Source organism: Pseudonaja textilis, chromosome 1 (assembly GCF_049901715.1).
Source record: "Pseudonaja textilis isolate UNSWEBS1 chromosome 1, rPseTex1.2, whole genome shotgun sequence".
Classification (NCBI taxonomy): domain Eukaryota; kingdom Metazoa; phylum Chordata; class Lepidosauria; order Squamata; family Elapidae; genus Pseudonaja; species Pseudonaja textilis.
Genome location: NC_141990.1, coordinates 323,575,721 through 323,597,048, shown reverse-complemented (window position 1 = coordinate 323,597,048; position 21,328 = coordinate 323,575,721). Strand labels below are relative to the sequence as shown.

General features: G+C 44.0%; 2 protein-coding genes across 7 annotated transcripts in view; both read left to right on the top strand.

Moving 5' to 3' along the window:
* The first annotated feature begins 357 nt into the window (after positions 1-357).
* CIRBP (cold inducible RNA binding protein) lies at positions 358-5,482 on the top strand. Of its 5 annotated transcripts, none has more exons than XM_026699098.2 (8): positions 358-416; positions 1,421-1,530; positions 1,729-1,835; positions 2,099-2,237; positions 2,324-2,408; positions 2,503-2,567; positions 5,072-5,162; positions 5,353-5,482. In XM_026699098.2, the coding sequence occupies exons 2-7, from the start codon at positions 1,428-1,430 to the stop codon at positions 5,074-5,076; spliced, it is 504 nt and encodes a 167-aa protein (XP_026554883.1). In that variant the 5' UTR covers positions 358-416; positions 1,421-1,427; the 3' UTR covers positions 5,077-5,162; positions 5,353-5,482. The 5 variants fall into 5 exon arrangements, with proteins under 5 accessions (XP_026554883.1, XP_026554882.1, XP_026554880.1 ...); XM_026699097.2 differs by having other exon boundaries at positions 2,500-2,567; XM_026699095.2 differs by having other exon boundaries at positions 2,500-2,567; positions 3,005-5,162.
* An 8,505-nt stretch (positions 5,483-13,987) lies between these two features.
* CBARP (CACN subunit beta associated regulatory protein) overlaps positions 13,988-21,328 on the top strand; it is a 29,015-nt gene continuing 21,674 nt past the window's right edge. The window contains exons 1-2 of one of the 2 annotated variants that reach the window (XM_087922686.1): positions 13,988-14,177; positions 18,586-19,048. In XM_087922686.1, coding sequence (XP_087778812.1) covers positions 18,998-19,048 — 51 coding nt within the window. In that variant the 5' untranslated portion in view covers positions 13,988-14,177; positions 18,586-18,997. Of the gene's footprint in view, positions 14,178-18,585; positions 19,049-21,328 lie in introns of those variants that run through there. The other variant, XM_087922687.1, reaches the window with a different exon arrangement.

The following is a 21,328-nucleotide window of genomic DNA, read 5'->3' as shown; positions in this document are numbered from 1 at the left end:
TAACCAATCAGCTTGCGAGAGGAGAATTGGGGCGGCTTGTTGCCCTTACCAACCAAACGTATTAGTTCTCGTTCACCCAATCACGTCTTTCTTTTTGTGACTCATGAGGCCACGTGACAGCGAATAGAAGAGGGCTTTTTTCTTGCAGTGACTTTCACTACCCCACCTCCTTTTTTTTAATGAATATTTAATGAAACGCTATCCAATGGGAAGCGTTGCTTCTGATTACCTCATGCCTGCGGAACGTGCGGAGTGAAGAGTTGGTCCCGTTTTTTCAAAGCGAGTTATCTGCATATTCATGAAGTAGGCGGTCTTCATAGAAGGTATATAAGGAGAAGCGCGCGCAAACCGCCCAATAGTTCGCGCTGGGACTTCGAGGGTTGTACTTTGGTCTGTGCCGCCGCTAAACTACATTGGTAAGGGGGTCGCGCGTGGTGGTCGTAAAGGAAAAGTGTATGAGAAAAATAATGATGTAAATAGACGTAAAATGAAGAGGGAACCCGGAAAATAAATTTTAGTTAATATAATTGGGGCAGGTGGTGGATATGGTAAAATATTGGTAAGATTATTATTTAAGTGCGAGGACTTAACTGAGGACTTAACCAAGGTCTTAGCTGGTAGTGAGTTGGATGGTGGTCTGCGGAAAAGACAAAATGGTTTCCAACCGGCTTTTCGGGCAAACCTCAAAATGGCGCCTGAAAAGAAGACTGATGGATAACGGAAGCGCATGCGCGGAATAGGACCACGGAAATGAGCTTTTAAATGCGCATGCGCTTCAGTTAGCGTGCGCCCTCTGCTGGAGTAATTGGTGCCGCCGCGCATGCGCGGAAAGGGTACCGTTATTGAGGTTAGATTGACGGGATATATAATTAAATATAAATATGTGATATATATAATTAAGTACGAAACCAGACAGTAAGACGCATGACTAAATGTTACCCTTTTATGTGGAATATTTCAATATGTAAACATTTGCCTGTGTCCTGTATCGATCGCCAATTTTTATCTATAGCCAAGTAGCTTCATTTTTCAAAGTTTAATGTTCTTTTTGACACAATAGTGCGTTGCAACTTTTAATAAACCGAACTTTCGAGTACTTCAAGTAAACTTAAAAGGTGCTCATAGCTACAGAATTATGTGTTTGCTTATTTTTTTAAAGTATCAAAACAAGGAGAACAAAGCTGAGGAATTAAAAAAAATACATGGTGTAGCTTGACTCATTTTTCAGAAAGCATTTTCAGTATTTGCTTACCCAAGATTTAAAATATAAATTTGCTGAAGGTAATAGGAATTGTGTCATTTTTGTATGAATGAGCAAAATTGTACTTCAATCTTTGATACAACCGAAAATGGAAGTGTTTACTGGGCTTGGATTTCCAAACAACCTGCAAATACTAAAATTGACTGATTTCTTTTGCAGAAAAGAAATGGCATCCGATGAGGGAAAATTATTTGTTGGTGGACTCAGTTTTGACACCAACGAACAATCACTTGAGCAAGTGTTTTCTAAATATGGACAGATATCTGAAGGTAAAAAAAAAAAAAAAGCCCTCGTGTCCTCTTACTTATACTGCTGGAAGTTTATAAGAGATGGTTTCTTTTTTTTTTTTTTTTTTTTTGAGAATCCAAGGGTGTTTAGCCGTGCAGAAATGTTCTTTTGGTAGCATTTGTCACATGGAAATTTTATGGGAATGAAGCTATACACACTTTATCTTCTCTTCCCTATAGTTGTTGTTGTAAAAGACAGAGAAACACAGAGGTCCAGAGGATTTGGCTTTGTAACTTTTGAGAACATTGATGATGCAAAAGATGCAATGATGGCCATGAATGGGAAGGTGAGGAATTCTTACTCTCACTTTTAGCAAGCAAGGGAGATAACATGCTGAATGTTGAATTAGAGCCATAGACTTGGTGATTGGTTGATGTTTCATGTTTACTATTGATTAAAAATGTTTTACCACTTAGATAATATCTATAAATACAGCAACAGTTGATTCATAATCATTGTCATTTGATACCAAAAGTGGTCTTAGTAAAACTTAATATTAACCTTCGTAAGGTTTGTGAACCACTGTTGATTTGAAGGTTTGTTTTTTAGTCTGTTGATGGCCGCCAGATCAGAGTTGATCAAGCAGGCAAGTCCTCTGAAAACCGGTCTCGTGGATACAGAGGGGGATCAGCTGGAGGGAGAGGCTTTTTCCGTGGAGGCCGAGGGAGAGGCCGTGGATTTTCCAGAGGTGAGGTTCTGTTTTCCAGTAATTTGTAGCATCTGATATAGAGTTGCTTGAATTTATTTCAGTGCTTGCATTGTTCTCTCTTCCAGGTTCTGGAGACAGAGGTTATGGGGGCAGCAGATTTGAATCTAGAAGTGGGGGATACAGTGGATCCAGAGACTATTATGGAAGCAGGTATGTACCTGACATGAGATTTAATGTCCTGTGTGCTTCATAGTTATTGATATGCTTAGTGAACCTGTTGCCGCCTTTCTGCCTTCCTTAGCAGAAGTCAAGGAAGCTATGGAGACAGGCCTTCCGGAGGATCCTATAGAGACAGTTATGACAGTTACGGTAAGTCTTAAATCATGAGGGAAGGCGGATGTGCTGACATGGGAATGTATGGAGCCACTCTTGATCTTGCAGTGACAATCTTGGAAATACTTTAAGGTTTGTTTGGAGCTTTTGCTGGCAGCCTTTCTCTGCCTATGAGAGGCACCACTCCTTTGGCAGAGGCCCTAAGCACTTGTGCCACGGAAAAGCAAAAAATTCTCATTTAATGCATGTGTAGCTCTAGTTGGATCCAAAGGCAAAGCATCCATAACTAGTTTTCTGAAGCTGAAAAGAACACCCAGAATCCTCAAGCCAGAAGGAAAAAGAATACAAAATGGGTGGGACGAAGATAGCAAGCTAGTGTTTGAAGTGCTTGGCAAACAAGTAGGGGAGGAAAAATTGCTGGAACTTGTCTGTGCTTCAGTGCCTTTACAACTCTGCCTGCTTCTTGTCCTCAGCTACACACAACGAATAAAAAACCTTCCTGGCTCAAGATCGTCCTTCCATTGGCTGTATTTATAAAGATTTTTGGAGCTTCGCTGAAATCGTTCTTGTGTAGTCATCTCCTTTGTATTCTCACTTTTGTAGTAAACTCGCAATTCTGATCTTGTCAATAACACGGCCTTGACAGCTTCTAATATGTAATGGTCTGTTCGGACTCAAAGAAAGCGCTGGGTTTTTTTTTTTTTTTGAGTGTTTTAATTTTTTAAAGCACTTAAGATTTTAGTTCATTTGTGAGCAAAGGCGTGTATGTGTTTTAGTTTTTTGTGTGTGTTTTTTTAAAAAAGACCGGAAGGTTTGGGGCCCCATATCTGTTTTTCTTTTGAGCAAGAAAGGACCTTAATTGTTCAGTAGAAGCTGAGCAAGCTGTGAACTCTTTTTTTTTGTTTAGTGCATAGTTTTTTTTTGTTAAAAAATTAAATCAACCTTTAGTGTAGCAAGGTACTGTAGCCTGGGTATGAATTTTAAAAGGCAACCCACCTTGATATATCTAAAGAAATAATTTTGCTTGTATGTTCAACCTGCATTAAGAGACTTTAACTTGTATGCCATAAAATTTAACCCAGAGAGACTGCAGATTTTACTACCCAATGAGTTCATTGGAAAAAAAATGTTTGTTTCTATTGTCCTTTTTTTACTGAAAGAAAGTATGCCTAATTCAATTGTTGTAACTTTGAAGTGGTGAAAAAGGATTTCTTGTACAGTTTTCTTTGGCTTCACGAAGCCTATTAAAAGTCCATCTGAAAAAAAAAATCTGCTCTTGACATGTTACATCTTGCTGCACAACACAAGTCTGGATGAACGTGAAACTGTACAGTTAGATAGGAACGAAAGTAGTTAAGTGGAAGGCCATACCTGAGGGGAAAAAAATTGGGCCTCACATTTCTTGTGAACAAAAATGTAAATAATGCTAATGCTATACTTTATTAGGCCTAATGACATCAATTGGGCAGTTTGAGAATTGAAACAAAAGTACTGGAAGGACCTCACAAATTTGTCTCTTAAAACAGTCACTTAGCTTTGGCTGGAATTGTTCCAACCTTTGAAAAAAGAAATTAGATTTCACTCATTGCTATTTTAATATGCTGTTGCAAAGTTAGGTTGAATAAGATGGGTAGCTCCGTGCTAATTAAAACAAAAACTTATTAACTGAAAACCAGCCAAACATTTAGCTAGTCCATAATGGAGTCTTGTTAACTGGGTCAGCTGCCACTAGTCAGTGTTCCAAGGCCAATAATTGTGACCTAATTTAGCTAGCTTTGTCGTTGCCTTTTAAGTTCTAAGAATTTTCTGCTAGCATATGGAAAACTGCAGTGCCTTGGCGAAAAAGAAGTGTTGTGCCTCCAACAGAGAGAACCTCTGAGACGAAAGCTGCTCTCTTGGCTAGTTCATATGTGGGGATAGTCCTGTAATTCGAGGTAACTCTTTTCCTCATGTCCGCATCCTTCCTCCTGTTGAGAGCTCATATATATATATATATATATAAATTATTTTTGGAAAGTCTGTTAACCTATGTGAATCACATTTTTTTCTGCCAACCTTGTTCAGCTAAAGCATTTTTTAATTTTTTAAAATTCTTCCTTACGATGAGTCTTTGGCTTTTATGGCATAACTTTGCTGTGGGACAGAAGGGGGCATATGTACAGCCATCTCTTTGCCTGTAGGGTTACCGTAGATGAAAGATGGGGAGCTGATTTCTGCTCATCTCTGGAGATTTAAGATTAAGTCACGTAACCTTAATGTTCTTCGCCATCTTGTTTGCATTTTAACTTTTTCCCCATAGCCCACACTGTTCTTAAGCAGCCATTACCAACCGTGACTAACTGCTTTTTGAGGGATCAGGTGCCATTGGCCGGTCCGAGGGAAGCGTCTTGGAACAGTTGGCCCAAGTTGGGTTCTTGCGTTACCTTTGTGGAGACCCTTTGTAGGAAACGCTGCTTGTCTTGTTGAAGGGTGGGCAGGGTAGAAATTGTAGCATTTGCTTGGTGGATACAATTTTTTGTAACACAAGTTTGTCTTGGCAGGTTGATGGAAGAAACTGACACTTGAGATGGAAATGGATGTTTCAACGCTGAGGACCAAAGTCGTAACTGAAACTGTCAGCTTTGCACACAGGTACTGATCTTGTGCAAGGTTTCTCTGGCTCCTTGGTTGCTATGGCAGAAAACCTACAGAAATGGCTGCCTTCAGCTACCTGACCTGGATAACTTTAAAGGAAAAACCCTCCTTAATTTCAATTCCAAAGCAAAATTCATTGAATCTAACAATGTGTCAGATTTTAACACTTTTTTGCTCCATCTTTCAGCTGCATGTTTCTTGGAAGAGGATTGAGAAGGATCATGGCAATTTTGATGGAAAACAGGATTGTGAATTAGAATGCTCTGAATGATCCAAGAGGACATGTACAGAACCTAATAAAACAATAGGGCTAAAAACTTGGGTGGTGTGAAAGTTTATAATTGTGAGGGTAATTCTCAAGGAAATCCAGTCCTTGTATTCCCTTTTTGCAGACCTGTCAAACTGCTGGCGGACCACAGGCCGGATATTGCCCATGATGCAGTCGGGTTTGACACCCCTGCCTTTGTGTGAAAGCTAGCTGGGTAATTTGTTCCTTCATCCCAATCCACCCCACCTCCTAGCAGTGGTGGTGAGAGAAATAGGAACTTTGAATTATTTGGAAAGGTGGGTTTTTTAAAATCATATATTCTTTAGTACTAAGTAGAAATTGAATATGCCTTTCCTATCCATTGATAAGGGGGAGACATAAATGAGTCCCGTAAGTGCTTAGAGTTGACTTCTCTCCCAAACGAGATTTTGCACAATGCAGTTGGTTAACCAGTTTTACAGTAATACGTTTCCCCCCTAGTTTTTAGTCTATAACTTGTCTAGTACATTAAATTGAAGCTACTTCTCATAGTTTATTTAAGCAAAAGGGTTCAGCATTCCTCAATTTATGGAGCTCTAGCTTTTTTTAAAAAAAACATGTCGCTCATTTTGCTTGTGAGAACCCACAATAAGGCCAGTACTGTTCAGCAAAGGCTTAGGGGCGTGGACATTCCCCTCCTCAAACATGTTGAAACAATTGCGGCAGCTCTTTTAAACAAGGGTTTCCCAACTTAACGTAGTTGCACATTATTTGGTGGAGACAAGCAATCACACAAGGATCCTAGTTTAGCTGTGGAACCAAGTGTCCCAACAGATGCTATTTGTAGCTTCTGAAGTTTTAGGAAACTGGCTTTTATGAGGTCAAGCTTTGACTAGCTGTAGCTTGAGTAGTTTTACAAAAATACAGCTGAGTATTTCTATGAGGCTAATCTAATTGGTGTCTCGAAAATTATGTAGCTAGAATTGCAGGTTGATAAATTATTTTATTGATAAAAAGCTAGGTGTTCAGAGGCTTTCAACCTAGTATGTAAATGGGTTGCTTTCCCCTAGTCTGGGTTTAAACCAAAGATTTAGGCCCACTTGAAGCTAGGCTTGGATGTGCAGTTCTACAATAAACACCAGAAAAATCCCTGGATGGATGGAGCTTCTATTTTCTCTCTCCCAAACATGAAATTCCCTGCATAATGTTCATGGGAAAACCGCCTCATTCTTAATTCTGCAGAATCCTTTTTTATATAAACCTCTCAATTTCCTGTAGGACAGATGTTGGGAGGATTATTGGGCTTGGTGTTAAAATATCTAGAAGGGGTTTGGAGCTTAAAAAAACCAAATCTTCTATAAACATGCATTAGCCTATATATTTTTAGCCTGCTGATTATTTTGCCCACCTAAATGCCACAAAAACAGCTTTTTTTCTGCAAGTTTCTTAATTGTTTGAAAAATAAGGGTTTTTTTTTTTGTGTAGCTCATCCATGGAAGGTTTTCCCATTTGGTACATGTGTCCAGAGGTGACTGACCATTAATGGTATCCCAAGGGAATGAAACCCTTAAACTGGGTTTAATAGCTTCTTTCATTCTAACTTGGTTCTTGGATGCCAATTTCCTGTATGGTTCCTGCAATCAATGCTGTCGGTTCCTCCCAACAGATTGTAGTGTCCCAGCATATTTCAGTCAAGAGGCACATTTGAGAATGTCCCAAATAACTGACCGTGCAGCCCTACATGGTCACAAAAGCACATTTAAGAGGAGACCAATGATTTAGTTCTCTATCACCTGTTTAGTTCTCCCCTTTTCTGAATAGGAGGGTGGACTCCTGCCCAAATATATCCTATCGTGCCAATTCTAATTTTCCAATACCACTTTGGAGTCCCTAAGCACCTTTATTAATCATTTGCTCAAGCTTGGCAATTAAGATACGGCCTTCAACTCCCAGAATACCCCAGCCAGCCTGACTGATTGGAATTCTGGGAATTGAAGTCCATGCCTCCTATTAAAGTTGCCAAGTTTGAGAGTCACGGCTGTGGATTAATGTTGCTTTTACGCTGAAGGAATCTAAACACGGAACAGAAGTGGGGAGGGGTCCAATGGACTCCTTGCAGGCCATAGTGACCTCACTGGGCAAAGTCCTGTTTTCTGTATGTCCGTAAGATCGAGACTCCCAGTCTGCATGCAAGTAGCAGAAATGGATTATTCCACCGGATTTCCAATTCTCCTGCAGCTACATCTAAGAAAGAATTCACACATTTTATCAGGTTGGCACATAAATTCATTTTCTCCTTTTTTACTTAGACCAAAGGCTGGATACAGGTAATCCTTGAGTTACGAGTGTCCATCATGGTCATGAACTTGAGTCACCTATGGGACTGACTCAATTTTATAAATGTTTTTGTGGCAGTTGAGCAAATCGATGGTGATTTCAAGTTATGCCAAAAACTCACTGCTGGGTTTTGGCAAAAGCACACCCCACAGCAAACAATCACTTCGTAAACGCCTGTTTTTGGTCAAAACGTCATAAAACGTGGGATACTGCAAATGTCCGTACGTGTGTCCCAGTTCTAAGCACCGGAAGTGGCAGTGTGTGGCCATGGGAGGGGGCCACCATCAGAACTTCAATTCTGGGTCAAGTATCCCTGGGATGTTCTGTCGCAACTTCAAATGGTTGCTAAGTGGCTGGTCATAAATAGAGGACTAATCAACACAGCTAGTCCTGGGCTTAATGATGGTTTAGTGACCAAAGTTACAACAGCACTGAAAAAGGTGACAGATTTTCACACAGCCATTGCTGCATCCCATGATCACGTGATCAAAACCCAAGCTCCAAACAAACCTTAAAATTTGGATGCTTTGGCAACTGGTTCCTATTTATGACGGTTGCAGTGTTGGGTCATGTGACCCCTTGGAGTCACATTTAAGAACTGCAGTGATTCACTTAACTGGCAAAAAAGATCATTAAATGGGGCAAAACTCCACTTAAGAAACGTTGGGCTCAATTGTGGCTGTAAGTGGAGGAGGCTCCCCTTGACTTCCCCCATTGAGTACCAAACCGTGAGAGACTTTCCTTCCCAGCAGAGGGCGCTGTCTAGCAAAAGATAGCATCTCTCTGTTTCTGTTCAGAAAAACCAAGTGCTTAAAGAATCCTTTAGAAAGGGACCTTGGAGGTCTTCTAGTCCAGCCCCCTATACCTATACCATTTCAGATAAGTGACTGTCTATAGAGACTCTTCTTAAAAACATCCAGTGATGGAGCCCCCACGATTTCTGGAGGCAAGCTGTTCCACTGGTTAATTGGTCCTGCTAAGAAGGTTCTCCTTAGTTCCAGGTTGCTTCTCTCCTTGGTTAGTTTCCACCCGTTGCTTCTTGTCCTGCCTTCAGGTGTTTTGACCTCCTTCTTCTTTGTGGCAGCCCTTCAAATACTGGAAGACTTCTGTCATGTCACCCCTAGCCCTTCTTGTCTCTAGACTGGCCGTACCCAAATCCTGCAGCCGTTCTTCATATGCTTCAGCCTCCAGTCCCCTAATCATCAGTTGCTTCTCCTCTGAACTTTTTTTTGTACAAATTTTTTGTAATTAACAAATCCGAATTAATGAGAAACTTAATTCAACCCTCTTGTGCACCGGGTACGAGAGATGAAGTGCGAATTATTCCCACACCAGGCAAAGGGAAGGGGTGACTTGTGCCTGACTTAATGACAGTGTACTGTTTGCAGCTAGCCACGTTCACCTCCAGCGGATTGTTTTCCAACTTTTCTTTAACAGACCATCGCCAAAGGGCGAAAAATACCATTTTTCAAGCGGGATTTTTTAAACAGTCATGCTCTGTTCTCCTTCACACAACTGTCTCCCAGCTTTGGCTGCTCCAGTGGAACGATTCAACCAGTGTAACAACCAGATTGGTGTTATGTTTTAAAAAGTCAATTTTCAACTCACTTTCTACTGCAGCCCCTGGGACTAAAAAGGTGGAGGCACGGCAAACTGCTCTGACTCTTGAATCAGCTGTGCTTAAAAAAAAAACCCAGGAAATAAAGCACAGGAAAGAGCATTGGGTGGGTGAGCTGGGCCAAATGCTCACCAGAACTACCCGAACCAGTCCAAACCAGTAGAATACCCATCCCTGGGTTGCTCCTGTATTTTGGAAGCCTAAAATCACTACTTTTTCAGGGTTTCCTGACTGGAAGATGGGTGGACTTCAACTCCCAGAATTCCCTAGCCAGCATATCAATGCTGGCTGGGGAATTCTGGGAGTTGAAGTCCACCTATCTTCAAGCCGCCAGGATTGAGAAACCCTGCCGTTAGGAGCTATTCTAAGCACGGAATCTCCCTCCCAGCGATGGTGTGTTTTGCTGAGAGAATCCGTTCCACGGCTTTCCTCTGGGAACATCTTCTATTTTTGCCCATTGAAAACACAGGCGTATTTTCCATTCTACCTCCCTCCCCGGTATTCAAATAGTGCCGTGGAGGCAGCAAATGGAAATTCTGACAATCGATGGAGGGTTTCTAAGTCCTGCAGATTCCTTCTGTCTTTCCTTTATTCCAGACGAATGGGGTAATTGGGGTCCCTGCAAGTATCAACTCTAGAGAACGTCACCTGAGAAGGGATTGGATTAAATCGGCTTTTATTAAATTTGTCTCTTCCTTCTCCTCTTCCTTCACCTTCCCCCTTCCTGTTGTCTCCCGCCAGTGGAGCTGGCAGCAGATTCAGACAGTGAGGAGATTGGGGAGGAACATGGGCCAGTCCTGGAGCCTGGGCTCTGACAAGTGGTCTGCATATGAGACAGAGATGGGGCCTGGGCCGTCTGACAGTTATCAGCTGCCTTTGAAGTGAGGCAGAACAGCTGAAGCCTGTTCCCAATGTGCGCATGTGCAGAGCTGCCAGGAGAAGGGAAGAGCTAAGGAACAAGGGTCGACTTGGGAGTGAAGCCACAGGTGGACAGTGAATGGCCCCTCCCAGAGGGGATAAAAGAGGAGCGAAAGGGGAGTGGGGCTTTGCAGGAGACAATTAGTTCATTTGGGAGAAGATTATTGTCTGCTACAGTGTGGCATCTGAAAGATACCAGCCTGGCAACTCTCCAAGCCTGGTAAAGGTCTGTAATTGTGGAATCTCTTGAAGGACTGTTGGCCGGGACTTTGCTGGAGAGGAATTCACTGTAAACTAAATAAAAGAGGTTTATCGGGATGAGAAGTTTCGTGCTGTTGGGTAAGCCTAGGTCAGAACACCTCCTCTTCCAGAGCTGTTCATTCAGCAGGTTTTCCCAGCACCTCAAAAACAGCAGAAACTCGGTTGCTCTTTATTACAGGTAGTCCTGGACTTACGATCACAATTGAGCACAAAATTTTAGTCGCTAAGCAAAACATTTAAGTGAGTTCTTCCCCATTTTCCTACCCGTTCTTAAATGAATCACTGCAGTTTTTAGCACAGTTGTTAAGCGAATCTGGCTTCCTCATTGACTTTGAAGGGTGCAAAAGGGGATCTCAGGACACTGCAACCGTCATAAATATGAGTCAGTTGCTAAGTGTCTGAATTTTGATCCCATGACCATGGGGTTGTTGCAACAGTCATAGCTTTGAAAAACGGTCATAAGTCATTTCTCAGTGACATTGCACCTTCAAACGGTCATTAAAGAAACTGTTTCTAAGTCGAGAACTACCTGTATTTATATTTATTTATTAAATTTATCTGTCACCTATCTTGTTTCCTTCCTGATTAGTAAATTTATTTGCCATCCATCTCATTTCAAACTGATTCTGGGTGGCTTAACAGCATGAATAAATGCTGACAGCATGAATAAATGCTGTCATGGATATTTTCCCCAAAAACTGCCCATCCAAAAAAATATTAACGGAGAGGGATGTTTTCTGCCCACAATGGCAAGACACAAATCAATGCTACCGAGAAGGAAGAAAAAGAAGAATTTGGCATGTTTGGGTAATTCTCGAGGAATGCAGAGGCACAAAATATTTTTAAACATTTGCAAAGAGTGCGGGAAGTGGGGAAGGGAATCAAAGCTCAGACTGGATCTCCTGGCTCCATGCAGATTAAGCAAAGGAAAATAAAAGGAGGAGGTATGAATCGGTATGAATTTAAGCTTCAGCAGATGCTGCAAAATGCAGGGGATTGGACTAGATGACCTCTGAGGTGACTTCCATCTCTGTTTCTGAGCCAGGGCAAAAGATGTTGGTCTGGCAGCTTTCCATCTGCTTTTTAGTCAACCATAACGTAAAGCAAGAATGATAATGCCCTACCTTCCAGGACTGTTGTTATAGCATTCAAGAGAGAAAACCCACAATAGCTTTTATTTATTATTCACTGGCTTGATACCCGTGCTTCGCTATGAAACTTATGTGGTCGGGCTTACTTTTTGGTAAGGAAAATAAGGGGACAAAAATTCTGCCTCTGCCTACCAGCATCCATCGGTATTCATCTGGCTAGTGTCCTGTCAGTGTGAGAGAGAGTTGAGGACTGTTTGGAAAGTGAAACAGTATTTGCGGTGTGAGCAAGGAGACAGCAAGGAGCCTGGGCGTGGCTTAGCTCAACTGTTCTGTACTAAAGCTGCTTGGTGCTCTGAAACTGAAACTCCTCTGCTTGTGTTTTGCATTTGGAACAGATTTCTTTTCAGGTGGGGAGGGGGAGTAGAACTCCTTAGCATCAGAGGGTGTTAATAATAATATAGGAAATATTAATGCTCTGATGGTCATTTTGAAAAATCCTTTCTTAGTGAGCACTTACTGTAGAAGCCAAGAGGAACATACGTGCCAAATTTGGTAGGCTTTATGGTTCTGGAGATTTTGTGAAGGTGTATGACTGGTATTTTGCTTTTATATATATAGATTTGTATCCTACTTTTGTTATTTTTATAAATAACTCAAGGCAGTAAACATATCCAACACATCTTCCTCCTCAACAACAATTTGACAGAGTTGACTAGACAGAGAGATTGACTGGCTCTTAGCTTCAATAGCTTGATGTAACCTTCATTTTCCAAAGTACTGATCAGTAACAAATGCTAGGGACAAGTAACTTGGTTAGACCCTCAGTGGTAGCCTGCTTGCTATTTTCCAAAAGACTGCAAATGAACTATGCTGATAGTTGCCACATTTAACCTTGCTGGAAAGATAGCTGCGTATTCTCTCTGGGAATATGTTTTAATAGAATAATTTCTTTGATATCCACGGTGCTCTGGTTTAAAGCTAAAACTTCTCTAGCAGCTAGCTCACAGCCAATCTTGACTGATCTTGCAACAAAAATGAATTGGAGTTAGCTTTAAGGATGGGAGACCACCAGGAAATACAGAAATGTATAATATAAGGCTTGGAAGGTGTTTTTTTTTTTAATAATAAAAGAACGATTTGGGAAGAAAGGAGTAGCAACCATTTTCACGTGTTTTCTCTGGGAAAGTCCACAACTGCAATAACAAAATTATTCATTTGTGTATCAACGGTGCTTCCAACTTGCCACAAGCCCAAAGCAACAGCCGCAAAATAATGACAGCTCTATGAAACCCTTGTTTAGCTGATCCAATCTCTTCAGTTGGAGATCCAATCAGGAAATAAAAGAGGAATTTCCTGACAGTAAGAACTATTTAAGCAGTGGAACAACTGGAGTTGCTTTATCACTGGAAGTTTTAAAAAAAAAAAGTTTGGACCACAATTTAGAATAGAAATAAATAGAATAGAAATAGAATAGAATAACAGCGTTAGATGTGCACTCCTCAGTGTCCCATTTAACAGAATTGGAAGGGACTTTGGAGGTCTTCTAGTCCAACCCCCTGCTTAGGCAGGAAACTACCATTTCAGACAAATTTGTCCCAAGATTTGAGGACTCCAGCCTTAGGCTGGGGGTTATACTAGAAGTCCTTCAAGGTCCCTTCTGATCCTCTGAGTCTGAACTTTCTAATCAAAGGGTAATGACCCCACCATCTTGCCAGTTTAGCTAGGCCCAAACTAACTCAAGGGGGGCACTGCAAAACAGCCAGCAGCCAGTTGATGGCGCTCAAGAGAGAACTCAAACCCTCGCCCGCCATCAGGCGGCCAAGCCCATCTTTGCAAATTGAGCATCCTAAAAATAAACAGCCACCCTGGACGCTCTTCGGAGCAACTGTCAGCAGCCTCGGTCCTTTCTACACCTTGCTCTAAAGGAGACCACCTTTCGACTCCAATCGCACTGATTGCAAAAATGCGAGGAAAAAATAAAAATAAAAAGAGGAGTCGATCTGGCTAATGCTGTGTTTGCGATCCAGTTCGCCCTGTTTGCCTCAAGAAAGCGGGAACCCGGATCGGGAATCTCCTCGCCTTGGCAGCCCTTCCTGGAAATCGGAGATGCAACACAATCACAACAACGCTTGGCCATTTTTTTTTTAAAAAAATCGGCTTTTACATACCCCCCCCCCCCCCACACTCCCGCTTACCCCGCCCTCCCCTCATTTAAATTCCGTCCGGGCTTTGTCCAATCAGAAACGGCTCAACGTCTTTGAATGGCACTCCCGCCCCCGCGCCCCTCCCTCCCCCCCCAGCTTCGAGCTGTTGTATGAAATTGTGGTCACGTGGCTCTCCCCCCCCCTCCGCGTTCTGAAGTGGGTGGGTCCCTGTTCATTCATAAATCCTCGGCCCCTCTTAAATCAAAATTAAGGTGTTCAAGAGAGACGGGAAAGGGGGAACTTCCTTCCCGAGACATTAAAAAAAAAATTGCAATCTCCGCCGCTTCGCTTTTTTTTTTTTTTTTGATCGCACAGAGATCCAGCAATTCGAATTAGGTGAGTCATTATTATTATTATTATTATTTTCCCCTTCCCTTTCCTGTATCTTGTCTTTCTTTTTTTTTTTTTTAAGGGATTCTTGCAAACACGATCGTTCTCCCTTCTTATTTTACTGCTTTATCTCCTGTCTCCTTTTGGCGAGGTGGGGGGGAGAGAGAGAGAGAGAGAGATCTGTCATTTTCCTTCCTTTAAAATAATAATAGGAGAAAAAAAAAAAGAGGATTTCTTGCAAAGGAGAAATCCACCCCAGATGGATCGGAGGAACGGGTGGATGAGAAGGAATGGGGGGGTTTCTTCCCATTTCTTAGATTATTTTTTAAAAAGCTGCTTTCCTTGCATTTCCTTTGCTTGTTTCTTTCGTTGGGGGGTGAGGTGGAGAGAGAGAGAGAGAGAGAGATCTGGAGCTTACATGAAACGGTGTGGCTGGAGTTGGGGCGGTATATATGTGTGTGTATAATTTGGCAGGGGGGACGAAGGAGGAAGGAGATTTTTTTTCTCCGCTGCGTTTCTCCCGGCTCCTTCTATATCGGACGGGGGGGGGGGGAGAGGCTTACGATCCCCTCTCCTTGTTATCTCTCCGTTTTCTACCTTGTGATCTCCTTCGATCCCCCCTTCCCCCCTACCCCCACCTCCGGTCCCCCTTCCTCTTCCCCACACACCGCCCCGGGATCCAGTTAGCAGGGGGGGTGGGGGCGAGAATCCCTGGGCTAAATTGCACCTCGGGTCCCTCTTCCGAGAAAGGTTTTTGGTGGGGGGGACACGATGAAACCGATGAATAATAGGAATCATCTCCTGGACGAGGTTTAACCTGTTCCAGGCAATGCCAACTGTGACGGGGGTGGAAAGGCGAGGGAGGGAGGGAGGCTAGGGAGGGGTCTGCGGAGAGTCGGATCCGTCCGAGCGGATTCCCTTCCCATCGCCCCATGGTTTTCACACCGGTCCGGGGAAGCTTTAGTAGCTGCGGATCAAGCTGGGTCGGTTGGTCTTTTATTTTATTTTATTTTTATTTTTATTTTAGGGCTAGGTTGGGGAAGGTTAAAAAAAAAAAAAGGCGAATAACCGACGCTTCGGTGTCTGAAATGAAGTCAATCCACCGATCGAGCTCCGCGTCTCAACACACAGCCGCGATCGGGTTTCCGGGTTCCCTCCCTCGGGAATGGGAAGGTGATGGTGGGGAGGACAACATCTGGGGACGAAATTGCAGCTGTTGTGGGCGGCAGCTGACCTGGGATCCGAGGCGTGTTTCCTCGAGGGCAAGGCACGGTGGGACCGGGTGGTCTAGATTGGGGGAGAGGAAAAGGGAAACCGGGTTTAAAGGGGGAGGAATGGTATTGGGGTTTGTTCACCTCCAGCCCGCAGGGTCGGCAACTCGGTCAAAGCCCAGCTGGGGAGGTTTCCCTCCCTCCCTCCCCTTCCCCGCGCCCCCTCCCCAGATTCCCCCGATTCCTCCTGAGATCTTATAATTCCTATAACCGAGCATTTAATAGCTGCAAAAAAAAATCCTGCTAGCAATTCCCCTTTTGTTGCTGGTAAAAATCATACACACACAGAAAGACACACAGATACACATTTTTACTGCTCTTTTTATGCATGAACCGAGCAGGAATGGAGGCTGGGGGGGAAAAAACAGATTAATTACCCCCCCTTTTTTGCAGCCCCAGTGTGTTAAAAGGCTCATTTAACCTCCCCTCTTTCCATTCATTCATCCTTCCTTTCTTCTTTACCTTTCTCTGTTGTGTTAAGTCTATATCACTCTCTCTTTTTATTATTCTGCTGGTCTTCCTGTGCTGCTTTGACCAAAAGTAAAAGAAAAAAAAAGAAGAGGCAAGTGAGGAATTTAAATTTTCTATCAGGCGTGGTTAGGTGTGCTGTAGCCAATTCTCCCAACGTTGGCGCTTGAGCCTCTGTGGGCAAGGGCAGTCTACCTGTGCCAGCACCCAGAGTCCTGGGAAATGAGCGATAGGGGACTTACAAACTATATAGCCTTGTAGACTTTCTAAAGAGATCTAGCCATGATGGAATAAGATGTGACAAGGCTTGCGGGCCGTATAATGAACTTTCTCCAATAGGCTGCATTGAGTCAATTTAAAAAAATAAACACTTATTTTTTTTAAAAAAAAGAGGGCTGTTTAGAAACAGCCTCCCTGCTTCTCCTGAGCAGGTCGTGCTTCTCTTTCTCTCACCCACCCCCTCTTGCCTCCAGAGGCTGTTCCCAACTACTTGGGTTCAGACAACCTCTGGAAACCCTCTTTACCATGTTACACCCCAAGGATAAAGGCTTTCCAGCTGTCACGCTCTGGTCTGCTCCATGCAGTGTGAGGAATCCAAGCCCCCTGCCTCCTTTGAGCCCTCACCAAGTGAGTTTGTGTGAAGGGAGGAGCAGCAAAGACACAGGACTCTCCACTGCCATTTTTAACCTTTCCCCGAGAGAGACAGAATTGCTCCGTGGAAAAAGAGGTGTTAGAATCCCGTTTCTCCCCAGTGGGTGAAGAAGACCAGAGTCGCCTGCTTTTCACTTGGACATCACCATGGAGATGAAATTCTTCCATCATCACGGGAAGGAGATCTTCTGCTGTTTACCTTCCCCTCTGTGGACAAGGCTGGGGTGGACAGGGAAGGAATTCCTCCCCTTTCTACCATCCTGGGCCTTGAAAAAAAACAAAAAAGCCCTTTCAAAAAATGCTCCGATTCCCGTGGCAGAAAGTCCCGTGTATTTGGAATTGGCAGAAGGGTGTGCAAAGCAGATTAATAAAATGGAGCCACACCTTGGCAGTTGCCTTGCATAGACGCCCTGAATGAGGAGGGACCTCTGAGATCATCCAGTCTAGCCCCATCCTCAGCATAGGGAAGCATCCCCACCCGTGAAGTCTTCCATGAATATTTTTGCAGGCTACTTTGGTTATTTCCCCCAGAGAAGATTGTATTCACCAGGCAAAGGATAGGACCTCTCCCCTTGCTATCTAAGCTCAATCTTACATTTCAGTTTAATGTGGTTAAGTTCTTATTTAATTTGTAGGGAATGGTACTATGGGCTGATAACTCATAGCACTCTGCATATGGATGTACCATTAGGGAAGGCAAACTCCTCCTTGGAAAAGAAAATCCTTAAATTTGCCATTCTAAACCAAGCGTACCACTCTACAGTCAAGCAATGGTGGATTGTCAGTTTGTTCTCTTCCTAAATTAGATTTCCAGGCTGCAAGAGCTGGACCGGTGGAAGAATTTCACCCAAAGAAACTTTTCTTTCACAAAAAAAATACAAAGGTGTTGTGTTCACTACGACTGTAACCCTTCGTAGCCTAGGCAGCTGAACAAATTAAAGGGCTGCTGCCACTAGCTTCCTTACTAAAGGAAGCTTGGGAGCGTTTACCCTGAGCAAACCCAGAGAAATCTTCTTGCAAGGGGGAGGGGGTGAAGAGATTTTAAAAAATATTATTTGCTGTGAGCAGCTGTTGCAAATGGACTGGATGAATTCTAATCCCTCTGCAGCCTTTTTGTGTGCTTAAGCCTCTTTTCAGATGTTGATAACTGTGCTAGCATCTTCCTCAGCTCCAGACGTATTGGACTGAATTTCCCATAATGCCTAGCGGGCAGAGCAGATGCTCCAGCCATGCACTGTAGAGAGAATAACGCTGGGAGCAAAGCAAAAGGAGGGAAGCTTAGAATCCGCCACCTGTTTCGGGCAGTGCCTTGCACCGGTGTAATTTTTTAATTTCATTTTCTCCCTTGTGCGGGGGCAGCCCTGGCCGGTCCATCCTTGTCACTGCAGCTTGGCTGAGCCCAGCCTGTCCCTCTCTCCGGCATCTCTGCGCTGGCTCCCACCACCACTACTGCCCACCTCCACCACTCCCTCTCTCTCTCTCTCTCTCTCTCTCTCTCTCTCTCTCGGCTGGTGGATTCCTGTGAGTCACCCACACGTGTGGGCTTTGGAGGCTGCTGGGCTGGTGGCGTTGGGTTGCATTTTTAAAAGCCATGATGAGGACAGGAGGATGAGTTCATTTGCTGCTGGCCGAGTGGGTGGCAGAGGCTGAGCTTAAAGCGGGTTCCTCAGCCCGGCTGTATATCCAAAGGCCGAAGGGAGAGGCGAGGGAAGGGCTTTCTGTGGCTCTTCGCGCCAAGGTAGCTGTTGCAAAGCAGCGAGGAGGAAAAGCAGAACCAGAAAAGTGCCAGGGATGAAAAAAAACAAAACAAAATAGCCCCTCCAAACCTCGAGAAAACGGATGCTCTCCTCACCTCTAGCTGTTTTGCTCCCACCAGATCTTCCCTTCTCCTCTCCTCTTCTTCTTCTCCTCCTCATCTCCCTGTTCTCCATCTTTCTCTCAAAACCAACCAACCAGAACAAAAACATTCTCCTCCTTCCTCCCCTCACCAACAGCCCTTTTCTCTCTCTCTCCTTCCTTCCCAGTTGAAATCTGGTTCTGCCAGGAAAGAAATCCAGCCCCAGAGAAGGAGACAAGGCACACCAGTCCATCATCTCCGGCACCGGAAGACCAGGGACACGAAGATGCTGTGAGCTGAGCCAGCCATGGTTCCTCCTCTCTTCCCTCCCAAACATGTGAGCTGCAAGGAAGAACGAAACGAGAGGCAGGGATAAAAGCTTGCGGGAGAGAGGGAACGAGAGAAAAAGAAAAAGAAGAAAGAAAAAAAAAGAAGCCTGCAGTCTCTGGTCACTCTTCTTCCTCTTCAGCCCATTTTGATTGATGTTCCACTCTCCTTCATTTTCCTGAGTCTTATTTTTTTTTAAAAAAAAAAAAAAGCCAACTAGTTTTGATTTATATGCCCAGCTTGGAAGAGACTTTCTACTCTGGCCACAGACAATGAGCGATGCGTTTACTTCATGGGCAAATACGACAACTGAAGGCGTGACGGTGAGTGTGCAGAAGACGGGCCTGGCTGGGGAATGGGTTCTTTTGGTGGAGGCGGGGGGGGGGCGCATGCTCTCTCTTGCTCTTCCAACATTGTGGCTCCCCCCCTCCCCTATTGCTTCTGTTCCGTTTGGAGGCCAGCGGAGGAGACGCCAGGCCCGTATTAGCAACTTGGGCGGAACGTGTGTTGTCTGAATGCATGCTCATGTGTGTTGGAGGTCTTCTAGCAGCAGACACGTGTTCTGTCTCCTCACCCTCCCCACGGTGACAGATGCAGGGAAGTGCTTTCATTAAAAGAATTTCGCAGCTCCTCTGAGCATGCACCAAGTGTTTTTTTTTTTTTTGTTTCTCGCTGTTGCTCTTCTCCAGTTTGACTTTTTTTTTTCTCTTGGCCGTCCTGGAGGAGGTTGATGGGAGTTGAAAACTCCTGGAAGGTGTGAGGTAGCCTGGTCTTGTATAACGTTTGGGGTTCAGGGGAACTCTGGGGGATTATGGTATCTGTGTTCCAGAATCTCTGGGCAGGCCAGACTGGGGAAGGTTTTGTTGCCTGAATATAAAAGACCCTGAGGGGGCACATCTCTGTGGTCCCTGAGTGGCTTAAGTACCAATAGATGAGAATATTTTTAGCTCAGGATTGAACTGTGGCGTCCTTGCTGCTCTCTGAGCATGGAGCGATATCCTCCTATAGCACTGATGATGTTACCTAGTTAGGTCATGAAACGTCCGCAAGAAAACAACCTAGCTGAGAGAGCACCCAGGACCTCAATCGTTGGCTTCAGACAGGATTCTGGATTCAGCGGGTTTGGGGGCAAGGAAAGAGGATATGGGGCTTTTGGGTCAGCTGTCCGAGAGCAAGGCTGAAGAAGCTTGTTCAGCTGTTTAACACACCCACACGCATACACAAATGCTCAAATTGCACAGCAGAAGTTTGGACTCTCTCCTCTCAGTGGGGAAAAACCCGAACAGACATTTGTTTTGCACATCGAAAATCCTGGCCTCACTTCTGACAATCTCCCCGTTTCGAAAAGGATTATGGTCAGGGGAGTCTGGAGACACAGCCTCCGCTTGCCCGAATAAAGGAAGCGCCAGAATGTCTTGGGATCCTGAATGCTTAGCCAACATGGCAGCTGACAAGGAGGCAGGCCAGAGAGCCTAACCTGGTTACAAGGCAGCTGTCTACGGACTCGACTCTCAGCTGTTTCCCCTCCCACAGAGAGGGCTATTCTTTCCCAACACGGAACAAGCTATCTTCTTATCTCTTGGCAACTGCCGCTCAAAACTTATCCAACGGACAGAAACCGAATCTCGTCTTTTTGGCCTTGTGATATTTTTAAGGACTTCATACTAAGCGATTACAGGTAGTCCTCAACTTACGACTCCAACTGAGCCCAGAATTTATGTTTGTTCAATGAGTTCGCCCCGTTTTTACGACTTTTCTCGCTGCATTTGTTATGTGAATCGCTGCGGTTCTTTAGTAACCCCGGTTGTCCAGGGAATCCGGTTGCTCCCATTGACTTTGCTTGTCAGAAGGTCGCAAAAGGAGGAATCGCATAACTCCGAAGCCACTGCAAGCGTTGTAAAGGAGAGTCAATTGCCAAGCATTGGAATTTGGATCCCTTGACTGTTGGGGATGCTGCAACGGTTGTAAGCGTGAAAAATGGTCAATAGTCATAATTGGGTTTTTTTTCCAGTGCCATTGTAAAACTTTGGTCACTACATGAACTGTCGTAAGTTGAGGACTACCTGTATTGCTTAGGTTTTTGCGGACTTGGGTCTTGATCTGGAAAGTTGTGTGAGCATTTAAGATGCTGCAGGTATCTGGGTTTCTGCTAAAGTTGTCTTCTGTCTCTGGGAAGTCGTTTCAGGAGAGACCGGACACGAGTGCGAATTGGAGAGCTCAGGTTTAGTGTCTTATGTAGTTCACTATTCCTGTACTTGCTGAGGACTAGTTGATTGCCAAGCTTAAACAGGTGATGCTCACATGGGAGAATACTTTATCTTAGCCTTTGATAGTTCCTCTGCTGAGGATTTTGGAAACCTGGCTAGCAGAATCACAAGTTGGGCATTGGAGCCTGGGAAGGATGAGGTGAAAATATTTCCTTTTTCAATATTTCCAGATTTAAAAAAAGGCTCTTGTCTTTGGACTTTGGCGAAGAGCCCAAAATTAATGAGGGAAAATGTTTAATGCTTGGAAACAATGCTTGTTTGGATGGAGATTGAACAAAGGTTAATTCTGTTTTGAATATTCATACGACCTAAAACAGTGGTTTTTTTTTTCCAACT

What these genes read in the sequence shown, in the direction of transcription:
- CIRBP (XM_026699095.2), top strand. Translation starts at nt 1,428, where the DNA reads ATGGCATCCGATGAGGGAAAATTATTTGTTGGTGGACTCAGTTTTGAC. An exon ending in ATATGGACAGATATCTGAAG is followed by an intron (nt 1,531 to 1,728) that starts GTAAAAAAAAAA and finishes TCTTCCCTATAG; the next exon opens with TTGTTGTTGTAAAAGACAGA. An exon ending in AGGCCGTGGATTTTCCAGAG is followed by an intron (nt 2,238 to 2,323) that starts GTGAGGTTCTGT and finishes TCTCTCTTCCAG; the next exon opens with GTTCTGGAGACAGAGGTTAT.